Source organism: Sceloporus undulatus, chromosome 1 (assembly GCF_019175285.1).
Source record: "Sceloporus undulatus isolate JIND9_A2432 ecotype Alabama chromosome 1, SceUnd_v1.1, whole genome shotgun sequence".
Lineage (NCBI taxonomy): Eukaryota > Metazoa > Chordata > Lepidosauria > Squamata > Phrynosomatidae > Sceloporus > Sceloporus undulatus.
The window spans coordinates 170,860,605-170,872,881 of NC_056522.1; the positions used below are offsets into that span (position 1 = coordinate 170,860,605).

At 45.2% G+C, this 12,277-nt stretch overlaps 1 protein-coding gene across 2 annotated transcripts in view; it reads right to left on the reverse strand.

Annotated features, from left to right (window-relative positions):
- The window catches only part of EBPL (EBP like), a 30,928-nt gene extending 27,238 nt beyond the window's left edge, over nt 1–3,690 (reverse strand). Inside the window, exons 1-2 of one of the 2 annotated variants that reach the window (XM_042450491.1) lie at nt 3,437–3,690; nt 1,670–1,739 (exon numbers count right to left, since the gene is read on the reverse strand). In XM_042450491.1, the coding sequence (XP_042306425.1) occupies nt 1,670–1,739; nt 3,437–3,601 (235 nt within the window). In that variant the 5' untranslated portion in view covers nt 3,602–3,690. The remainder of the gene's footprint in view (nt 1–1,669; nt 1,740–3,436) is intronic. The other variant, XM_042450482.1, reaches the window with a different exon arrangement.
- Between the last annotated feature and the right edge of the window lie 8,587 nt (nt 3,691–12,277).

The following is a 12,277-nucleotide window of genomic DNA, read 5'->3' on the forward strand; positions in this document are numbered from 1 at the left end:
AAGTACTAGGCATGATCACACCGTGACGCTTCTGCCCCATTTTGATGACATTTGGGCAATGCTCCCGACTGCATGTGATAATCTCCTACACCACTCAATGCTCCGTTTAACCCCCAGTTTCACAGCAGCTATTGAGTCCTCTCCGTTCTGAACCTTCATCAATTGGGATCAAGGGCCAAGTGTTACCATCAACAAAGCCTCAATTCTATTCACCTCTCTCACCTTTCATTTCGCTAGCTCTTGTGTGTGTGTGTGTGTTGCTTTCTTCCTTTAATAAACTATAATCCCATCTGGAAACCTGCCTCTGAAGTTCTTTTGTGATTCAAACTCGGTATAACTGGGCTGATCCCAAGACTGCTGTTGCCCCGGTCAAAGTATATCTCTCATTTGAGCTAATACTGTAATTCCTCTAAAACCAGATTCATTTGTGGGTGTCCTCTCCAGACCTGAGATATTTGGGTAACACTGGCTTTCCAATTAATATGTTCTGATTAGAAAAAAACTTAATGAGTTAATGAAGCTTCAAAGTATATACATATCTGAGCTTGAGATAAAATTTTATGTTCTTTGCTGTTAAATGTCAAGACCAGTTAATTTATTTTAAACTTCATATTGTGATTAGTTATGCAATACACTGCATCTAATGCACCCTGTGCCTAATGTAAAGAGCAGGCTTGAATACACAAGAAAGACGAGTGAAAATAGGAGGAAGGAATATCAACAAACTAAGGTATGCAGATGACACCATATTACTAGCAGAAAACATCACAGACGTAGAACAACTACTAAGGAAGGTCACGGAAGAAAGTGCAAAGGCAGGATTACTGGTGAATGTAAAGAAAACAAAAATAATGACCATGGAGAAGCTACATAAATTCAACCTAGCCAATGAGGAAATAAAAACATTTAAAGGGTTCTTGTACGTTGGATCAAACTCTGATCAGAACAGAGACTGCGATCAAGAAATCAAAAGAAGACAAAGAATGGGGAGAGCAGCTATGAAAGAACTAGAAAAGATCCTAAAGAGCAAAGATGTAGAACTAAGCATGAAAGTTAGAATCGTGTATGTTTGGCAGTGCCTTCCCCTAAAATATACCACCTGGTATTCCTTGGCAGTCTCCCATCCAAGTACTAACTGATTCTGCTTATCTTTCAAGATCAGGCAGGATCCGATACCCTTAGGTTATTTACAGCAGAGGCAAAATTCAGAGTGGTATATGAAATTAAAATACAAAAAATAATTATAGTAAAGTGTATAATAAATGGTTTAACTATACAAAGAAACAATTGGCGAAGGAGTATGTGGAATGTTAATTCTACCAAGGTCCCTGCAGCTATGTAAGGTAACAACTCAATTAAAAACAGTGAGAACGCAGTATATGATAAGCTGTTATTATTAAACTTTTAAAATTTTGCCCTCATGGTTAGAATGAGGGTTAGAAGCTATTTAAACACATAAAAGTTAAGCTTCGCTTATAGATTTTGCAGAAGTATTTAAAGAAGCATTTAGTATATTTTACTACAGCATTATAAAATTTACAAAAATTTATAAAATTCAGGACAACAAAAAATTCAAAATATTTTTAGAAACCATGAATATATTCTAGAACAAATGAAGAGTATTAAATGGATCTCTTGATAGTTTCTTTTCTTTGTAGAGAATACTTACACAGTGAAGCAATTATATCATCTGATTTTGCAACACTTCCCCTCAAAGACAGGTAAACAAATGGACCTTCCTGTGGGTCAAAACAAACAACACATATAACCTTATTAATGGCATGCTTGTTTATTAGCACAAGACAGATTGGGAAGGATGAGAGGGGCATTGCACTCCTTTTGTCCCTTTTGGGAGAGGTTGATCCCTTTATCTGTGCATTCCACTTTTACTCTTTCACACATTTTTCCAGATAGAAAGCTCCTCACATTAGCAACTAGAAATCTAGATATAGCTGTTTCTTCTATTTCTTTCCAGGGATTTTCCATAATAATAATAATAATAATAATAATAATAATACCACAAACAAAGCACTGGGGGAAAGGAGCATTATGAATGGAGGAGGATGTCATTTGAAGGCCCTATAAAATTAAGTAAATGAGGCCTCATCTAGAACTACCCACAATCTTCACATATGTATATCCTTTCTATATGGAGCTATCAGCACACTGAGAGTCAGGGTGGTTTGAGCTTTGGACTATATCAAAACTTGGAGATCAGGGTTTGATTCCCTGTTTGGCTATGAAAACCCATTTGAAGACATTGAGAAAGTTGCACACTCTCAGCCCCAGAAAACCCCATGATACAGCTGCCATAAATTGCAAATTACTTGAAGGCACACAACAACTAACAGTTATTCTAAAGAAGAGTGATCAAGCAGCAACATAGCATGCCATCAGATACTATAGTTATTAGGAAAAACTTTGCTCCAGATGGTTTTAGTATGGCTGCTGGCCCAAGAGGTGAGGCCTTGTTCATATTAATAGCACCAATCATTTGGAATTACCATTCAAGGGACGCATATCACACCCGCTCCATGAAGAACTCCAGGTGTTGTGGTTTGAGTGCTGGCCCACAACTGTGGAGACCAGTGTTCAATTCCCAGCTCGGCCATGAAACCCACTGGGTGCCCATGGGCAAGTCACTCTCTCAGACTCAGGGGAAGAAGGCAATGGCCAACCTCCTCTGAAGAAATCCTGCCCAGAAAACCCCATGATAGACTTGCCGTAAATCAGAAGCGACTTGAAGGCACACAACAACATCATCCTTCAAGTGGGTTGGGAGGATCTGAGCAAGGCCCTGTTGGTGACAAGGAGTCTTGGAGGTCCCTCATTCACAGGGAATGACTGAGGGCATGTCCTGGAAAAGGAGGACCTCTGCTCCCCCCCTTTGTACTCGAGGGGCTTCTCTTAGGCCCTTATCACAGGAGCAGAATTTATCCCAGGGTCAATGTGAAGGCTATGCAGGGGCAATCATGGGGTTTCAATCAGGAGCCATCTTAAACACAATCGGGGGGCATTCCAGGGTTAGGTAAATCTTCTTTTCCCCCAAATTTACCTAACCCTGGAATGAACCCCGGTTGTGTTTAAGATGGCTCCTGATTGCGTTTGGCGTTGTGTGATAAACAAACTCGAAACCCTATGATTGCTCCTGCATTGCCTTCGCATTGCCTTCACACTTATCCTGGGATAACTTCAAATGTTGCTCGTGTGATAAGGGCCTTAGAGTGATGCTGAAAATGGAAGGCGTTTGGGCATTCCTCCTGGAGAGAAGGCAGGAATGGGTCCCACCCCGTACTCCGGGGGCTCCTTGGCCATGCTCCAAATGGAGGGCCTTTGGAAATCCTCCTGGATGGAAGGCTGAAACGGAGGACGCCCGGCGGTCCCCGTAAAGGCGGCCCTATGCCCCCGAGGCGAGGCCTGACCTTCCTCCGCTCACCAGGGCGCCGTGGACGAGGGCGTCGAAGCAGAGCCAGCGGAGGACCCAGCGGTCTGTCCTGGAGGCCCCCCACTGCCGCCCCAGCCTCCGCCCGGCCTCCCAGCCCAGGCCCAGCAAGGCCCCGCACAGCGCTAGGGAGGCCCCCGAGGCCCAGCAAGGCCCCATGGCCCCCGACAGCCCCTCAGAAAGGGCGAGGAACTGAGGGGAGTGTTATGGCTCAGGAAACGTTGCTATTCCACTTTGACTGCCTCCTCCTGTTGCATGCTGGGACTTGTAGTTTAAGGAAGAGGCCTTTAGACCCCTCAGCCAGAGAGCTCCCAGGCTTCACTGGACTACGAGGCCCACAATGCAACTGGAGGAGGCAGCCGGAGCAATGTATGTCAGCACTATAAGAAGAGTATAGGGTATGATAATCTACTGAGGGAGGGAAGTCTCAAACACACTGCAGAAAAATAGTCCACTTTCAGACAGCTTTAACTGCCCAGGGAATCCTGGGAATTGTGGTTTATTGTGGCACCAGAGCTCTCTCTGACAAGAGAAGGCTCAGTGTCTCACAAAAAAACTACACCTCCCAGGGTTCCCTACCAGTTGAAATGGTTTGTTGCTGCAGTGTGTTCTGGACCTGAAAAGCAGGGCTAGGGCGGCAAGATATGTCCCCCAGGAGGACAAGTCACCAGAAAATGGAGGACATACAAGAGTAGGGCAGCCTCAGTTTAGTTATCTTGGGTCTAAAACACACTGCAGAATAAATGATCCAGTTTGAGACCACTTTAATTGCCCTGGCTCAGTGCTAGGGGATCCTGGGAACTGTAGTTTATTGTGGCACCAGAGTTCTCTCTGACAGAGAAGGCCCAACTACAGCTTCCAGGATTCCCTAGCATTGAGCCAGGGCAGTTAAAGCAGTCTCAAACTGGGTTAATTATTCTGCAGTGTGTTTTAAACCTTGGCTTCCAGGGAGATTTCTGGCTTGATCTGCTCTAGGACCCATGTGTTGGTCTTTTTACGGCCCATGGCGTCCTCTGCACTCTTCTCCAGCAACACATCTCACATGAATTACAGCTATTTTCTTCCTATCTGCTTTCTTCACTGTCCAACTCTCACATCCATACATGGCGATAGGGAATACAATGACTTGTTTGATTCTAACTTTAGTGTCTAGATTGACACCACTTTAACTGTCATGGCTCAATGCTATGGAATTTTGGGATTTGTACTTTGCTGTCAGAGCTCTCTGACAGCAAAGGCTTATTTATATGTCTCAAACTACACTTCTCAGAATTATATAGCCTTGAGCAGGGCAGTTAAAGTGGTGTCAAACTGGATTATTTCTGCAGTGTGGATGCAGCCTTAATGTTCATAGATTATCCCACTACACTCTTAATCTACATTTCCTGCTCTGTCTGCCTCCTGTTGCATTCTGGGGCTTGTAGTTCAGTGAGGCCTAAGAGCTCTCTGGCTGAATATTCTAAGTGCCTCCTTCCTAAACTACAAGTCCCAGAATGCAACAGGAGGCAGCCAGAGCAGCTCCAGTGGAACAGCAACATTTTAAGAGTGTACAGTACATAGTACGATAATCTCCAAAAATAAATGCATCTGGAAAATATGGGTCTTTCTCCCGCCCAAAGATAAATTCATCTGAAAAATATATATTTTTTAACCTGAAAAAATGCAGAATACATTATAAAATACCGTCCATGTAATATAGCTGTAAATAAACCATACGAAGTAAATTTATATTTATCTGAGTTGAATTAGCCTCTGACAAATGTTCAGAGCTCATCCACCTGTTTTATAATCCTGACATGTAACATGACAAGCTTTGAGGTACCAGATTTAGAAGACATACAACGTAGTGGCATATGGCAAAAAGCAAACTTTACAGCACTGCATAAATAAACTTTAATAACAATAGTAGTAGTCGTAGTCGTAGTAATATTTGTTCCAGATCCTGGAACGACTAGGATGCCCCCGCAAATTCCTCAAAATGATCATCCTGCTACATGAAGGCCAGCAAGGTCAAGTCAGATATGGCGATGCTCTCTCGGAGCCCTTTCTAATAACTAATGGTGTGAAACAAGGTTGTGTTCTTGCTCCGACTTTATTTACAATCTTCTTCAGCATGATGCTCCAAAGGGCTATGGCAGATCTCAAAGAAGAAGACAGCATTTATATACGCTACCGTACTGATGGTAGCCTGTTTAACTTAAGCCGCCTGAGGGCCTGCACTAAGACTCTAAACTATCTAGTCCGTGAGCTGCTTTTTGCTGACGATGCTGCCTTCGTTGCCCATATGGAAGCAGCTCTGCAACGCCTAACATCTTGTTTTGCAACAGCTGCAGAGCTCTTTGGGCTAGAAGTCAGTCTGAAGAAAACGGAAATTCTCTACCAGCCAGCACCACAGGAATAACACTACCATCCCCACATCACTGTGGGCACATCTGTGCTTAAGTCCGTCCAGCAGTTCACCTACCTGGGAAGCATCATCTCCTCAGATGCCAAGATTGATAAAGAGATCGATCACAGACTGGCAAAGGCATATACAGTGGTGCCTCGGGTTACGAAAATAATTCGTTCCGCGGCCGCTTTCGTAACCCGAAAAGCCTTCGTAAGCCAAAAACCCATAGGCGCTAATGGGGAAAAAGCCGCGGCTCTGCCGCGGCTCCATTTAAAATAGCGCCGGAGTTTTTTCGTAACCCGAAAAAACTTTCGTAACCCGAAACAATAAATCCCTATGGGATTTTTTCGTATCCCAAAAAATTCGTAACCTGGGTATTTCGTATCCCGAGGTACCACTGTAGCGCATTCGGAAGGCTTCACAAGAGTCTGGAGTAACAAACACTTGAGGAGAAGCACAAAAATCAGTGTGTATAGAGCCATTGTACTGTCTATTCTCCTCTATGGGTCTGAAACATGGGTCACCTATCGTCAACACTTACGACTCCTTGAACGCTTTCATCAGCGCTGTTTACGCACAATTCTAAATATACACTGGACTGACTATGGTGTTTATCAGACGAGCTCTTAAAGAGGTACTATTCCAGTGTGACTCCTCTAGCTGCATCCTGTTGCATGCTGGGATTGGCAGTTTTAAGGAGGGGTATTTAGAATTCTCAGGCAGAGAAGTTCAGCTCCTTAAAACTGCCAATCCCAGCATGCAACAGGAGGCTGCTAGAGGAGTCACACTGGAATAGTACCTCTTTAAGAGCATAGTGTGATAAACATCTATGTGACAAATGTTGCTGTCCTTGAGCAAGCAGGGATCACCAGCATTGAGGCCATGCTATTGAGGACGCAGCTGCACTGGGCAGGACACGTTTCTAGGATGAAGGACCATCACCTCCCAAAAATAGTATTCTACGGTGAACTCGCCACGGGTCAGTGTAAGAGGGGCGCCCCAAAGAAGAGATACAAGGACTCCCTGAAACAACATCTCAGGCTTGGCCAGATAGATCACCAACAATGGTCCTCCCTGGCCTCTCATCGGGAGGCATGGAGACGCACTATCCATGACGCTGCAGCCTTCTTTGAAAGCTCACGCCGAACGAGCCTCGAAGAGAAATGACAACGCAGAAAGTACCACAACCTGGAAACATCACCCAAGGAGACTTTCTGTTGTGCTTTCTGCAACCGGACCTGTTTACCCCGAATTGGCCTTTTTAGTCACCAACGTGCTTGTACAAAGCGCGAGATGCGTCCTTCCTGAATCTTCGTTCGCGAAGCAAAGCCAGAGAGAGTAATATTTGACTAATTTGCTAACAGGTATTGCCTGGTATGCAGTGCAATTGAGCTGCTCATAGGTGTTTCCAACTGTCTCTTTGTAACCTATATACAACATTCCAGAGGTCAATGATTTTAAATTTGTTGTTATCGCGTGCCCTCAAGTTGTTTCTAACTTATGGCAACCCTAAGGCAACCCTAAAATGGGGTTTTCTTGGTAAGTCTTCTTCAGAGATGGTTTGCAATTGCTATCCTCTGAAGCTGAGAGTGTGACTCACCCAAGGTTACCCAGTGAGTTTACATGGCCAAGCTGGGTTTCGAACCCTGGTCTCCAGAGTCGCAGTCCAACACTCAGATCAATACACCACACTGATTCTCTGGAGAATTAAATTCTGGTGAATGAAATATAGTCCCTGGCATGGTTTGGGTCTTTCAGTCACGTTTCCTTGAATTCTGGCACAGGTGCAAAGTACAGACAATAAGATGGCTGTATAGATAATCTATACATATATACATATAATCCTTACTTATCAGACCTTATTTCTCCTCACCTTCCCACCAGGGCCCTCCGTTCTGGTAGTCAAGGTCTGCTGTCCCAGCCCAGGATTTCTTCTGCCCCATCTCGAATTCGCTCCTTTTCACTCGCTGCCCCTCACTCCTGGAACCTTCTTCCCCCACAAGCAAGAGCCATCACTTCTTTAACCAGCTTCAAAACGGAGTTGAAGACCATCCTGTTCAGGGCAGCGTTCCCAGGCATTGCATAATTGTCACTGGAGTGGTCCCTAGGGAGAGTATCAGTTTTGTACAGTAAGAAAGATGCCCAGTGCGTAACCATGGAGTCACTAAAAAAAGAAATAAACAAATTTCGCTAGTTGGATGTTACTTTTCCAAACGCTGTATTTGAGCAGCGAAAAAAAGCACATCTCTGCTATTTGACACCTTTGTCAAGAACTGCACTTAACAGCTCAAAGGGAGTTGTAAGCCCACCAACCAATAAGAGATTTCGATCTTTGCTTTAAAAGAAAGATTCCAGTTCCCAGCTCTGTTTTAAACACTTTTGCAACACATGGGAGTTCGCTCACAAAACACTTTTTCCAAGAAAAAATACGTTTTACAAACTCTGCTCTGATTGACAGTGTTTTAGTGCCACAGGATTCTCTTTGATACAGTTGGAAGTGTTTGTTGTGGAGTTGTCTCTCACTCTACATAGCAATATCCCAATATGATACTGTAACAACAAATTTGGGTGGGGGGTGTAGTGGAATTATGAACACCATCATCATTTTAAAACATATTTAATGTGTGACATTCCACTGATTTTAATGGCAATTTAGTCCTGAGAATCAAAACATCCAGCCATGGCTTCAAAGCGTGTGTTTGCATGTATGAAGACAAGAGAAAGAGCGAGGACAGAAAGGACGAGACAGGATGAATAAGTTGAGCTAGAGGTGTAAGTATGAAAGAAGTGGCTATTGAGGGAGCATATTACTAACAGCATGATCAGTACTGTGAATCAATAGGGCCGTTAACCGACCGCCCAAAACGCCGGCTTCGACACTTCTGCCGGTTATGCTCCGCGAGGAAGCCATCAGCGCCAACCGTGGCGGCTTCCTCTCGTCTCAGAAAATCCGCACCCCAAAAAGGGCACTTCTTCTTGAGCCCGATGTGACGCCTACGAGGCTCTATTCACGCTTCATATCCAGGATGGCGACGTCGGTACGCTATCATACCGGCACGTAAAATTGCGGCACCCATTGTATAGGCGCCGTCCATTTGTTACGCCTCCCACCGCACAACATGCTAGGAGGGGATGCCGGTGGTGGACGCTATTCCTGGGAAAAAAGAAACAGGTAGAAAAAAAACTTTCCCCCCCCTCGCAATTTCGTTGGTTTCTCCTCCAACGTTTCTCACCGGTTCCCAGTTCCCTTTCCCCTTTCCTCCCCTCTACCTCTGTTATTCTGCCACTTTCGCTTCCCAGCCACCGTCTTTTTCCTCCTCCCCTTCTTTCGCCACCTCCATTCTCCCTTTCCCCCTCTCTCATCGTTTCCTTAGCCTCTGTTTGCCTCTCTCGCCCTTCTTGCTCCCAGTTCTATCCTGCCCCCACGTTTTGGCAATTCTACTGGTCTCATCAACACAATTATTTAAAATGGTTTCTGTTCTGTAGGGGCATTGAGAACATTTGTAGAGAGTTGAATTCATTATGAACACAACATTGCTTGTACAATTATATTTTTCCCAGCCAATGGATGAAAATGACAGTGACATCCCAACAGTCTAAATGAAACAAAAGCTTGTGGAGGAAACGCAGAATCATCAAGTGGGGAGAACCACAAGGCCAACCTTCCAACGCCCTCTCTGCCATGCAAAAATACACAACAAAGCATTCTCACAGAATGCCATCCATCCGCTTTCTAGCTCTTCTAGCTACACTTATCATCCTTCCCCTTTCCCTTCCGTTCTCCCTTAGATCTTTCGCCTCCTTTGCCTCCACAACTCCAAGAAAATTCACTGACGTCCAATATTTGCAAACCCGGATTTTGCTTTTATGAGGACAACCCCCCACCCACCCAAGATTCAAAAAGGATATATAAAAATGTCTCTCCCCCAAGTAATTTTTAAAAGGCTGAACTCTTCCCCCCAACACGACTACTCCCTTCTGAAGAAAAGTGTTTGTGTAAGCTTTATTTAATTCTACGTTAAATAAATAAACCGCAAATTTAATTATAGTATTATTATTAGTATTATGTAATTATAAAATTAGTATATAAAAGATCAATGGGGCCACACAACAACACACGGTGTTACTCCAGATTTGCCCCCCCATCACCAGTATGTTTAATATCAAATTATATTACAAGGAACCCAGTTTGACCCGCACTGTGGAAGTCTGATCTCTTAGTGGATTTGAAGAGTGGGGGTGGGCGGGGCTGGCTGAGCTGGCTGCATGATAGACACCGTCGATTGGACTCCCTCCCTTCGGTAGGTGAACAGAAACAAACTTCCAAACAGCGTGGCAGTGCAACAAACTTTTAATTCACCACAAACCAAGGGAAATATCACCACTCCCGCAACAGTCAGGTAAATCGTTCACCATGAAACTATAATTCCTAAACACTGGCATCAGATTGCTCCTTTCCAAAAAAAAAATTTTCCTCTTCCTCCTCGGTCCGTGGTTTCCGGCCACCTCGGGTCTTCCACCAGAAATGCTTACGCCAGCGACTCTATCTAGACTCCTCCTGTCTTCCAGCTCTGGGCGGTTTTGCCACAGTTCCCCTTTCTCGTCCCACCAAAGTCCTCTAGGGACTCCTGCGGCTTGGCACCCGACCCCACTCTCCTAACTCCACACCAGGGAATCCCCTTCTAGACGTGGGGTCCTTAAAGACACACTTCCTTCTGAGGACCTTTTTCGGTCTTTCGACCCTGAACGGGTCCTGTAAAATAGCAGACTTCTCCCATCCCTTATGGGCTTCCTCACTACCTGCTCGTCGCCCTTCACGACCGCGCTCCACGTCCTCCTCTTTCCGCCAAACGAGAGCCCTCCCCGGACGCCTTACTCCCCTCTTATTTGCCTCTCCAATGGTCTGCTCCTCCTTCTTCAGCATTCCCCTGCTCCTCCTCCTCCTCCACCTGACCCTTCAGTACCCTCTTGCATTCCTCTCTCTTAAGGAGCCGCCTCACTACATAACCCCACCTCTAAGAGGGAGGAGGGCGTGATGGGGTCCAGGTGGGCCTTTCGGGAAAAAATCGGCGTTAGTATGTAAAAGTCAGTCTAGGAGAAAACGTAAAAAGCATAAGGCTGTACGCCATGTAAACCATCTTGTGATTCGTGGATTGCTGATCCTTCCAGTGAGGCCAACCACGTCAAGGAGCATGATCCGTTACCAAATGGAAAAGGTCACCCCAGAGGTAGTACATAAGTTGGGTAATGGCCCATTTTATGGCCTGCTCCCTTGTTTCTATGAGGCTAGGGCGCATACTTATTTTCCGCCGGTTTTGAATTGCTTGCTTAGTATAGTACTGGAATGTTCACCAGCTTCCCAATTTTGTGATAACAACGACCTGCTCACTCCCCCTCTCAGGACGCTCCGTTGGTAGTTAAAGGGTTTTAGAAAGTCAGGGGCTCTCAGGATGGTAAAACACAAGTCAGCCTTAAAACTCGTCAAAGGCTTGGTTGCTGCCGTTTTTGTCCCCGACCTAACCCCCTGGGCTTGCCCCTTTTGGGTTAGAGCGGGCAAGGGCCCGGCTATAATTTGCCGGGGAAATTAGGAATAAACCGCCGTAGTACCCTGCCAAACCTAAAAACTGCCTAACGTGCTTCTTAGTTTGAGGATCCCCAATCTTGCACTTTACACTAGCTTATATCCGCTAGATGGCTTAATACCCCTTGCCATACGCAAAGTTGGCCTAGGTATTTTACTCTTACAGGGCAATGGCACATTTCTTTGGTTAACGGTAAGTCTGCCTTCCTTAGTGCGGTGTAACACCAGGGTCAGATGCTTTAAAAAATGGTCTTGTTCCCAGGACTCACGGAAATTATGATGTCATCAATGAGCAGCTGTCCACAGAGTTAATCCTTAAACGACATCCGCAACCTCTGGAAGGTAGCGAGCTGCCCCCCATCAACAAAAACGGCACCTTACAATGATATAAACCCTGAGGGTGGCAAAGGCTTGATTCTCCTTGTCCTGTGGGCACAGCTTTATTTGCCAAGATCCCGTCGTTAAATCCAGGGAGAGCAAAAACTGTGCCTGACCCAATTTTTTTCTATTAAATTTTATCGCCCCTGCATGGGGTAGGCAATCAAACTTCGATATGGCATTTAGCTGCCTGAATCTATACAGAAACCTCACATGCCATCCTCTCCGTTTTTGGCACCATGTACAGGTAAGCTCCGACTCCATGGTCTGGTGAGGGCCTCAATTATACCCATATCGCAGCATAGCATCCACTTCCCTATTAATAAGTTCCTGAAATCCTCCAGGCCAGGGCCGTAAGGGCAATCCCTCACTACCTGCCCCCTTTGCGGTTTTGTATAGCGTGTGCCACAACCTCTGTCAACAAGGTTGTCCCTGAATACATCTTCAAACTTTCTTGTTTGGCAGTGTCTCACCTGCTCTGTGTTGA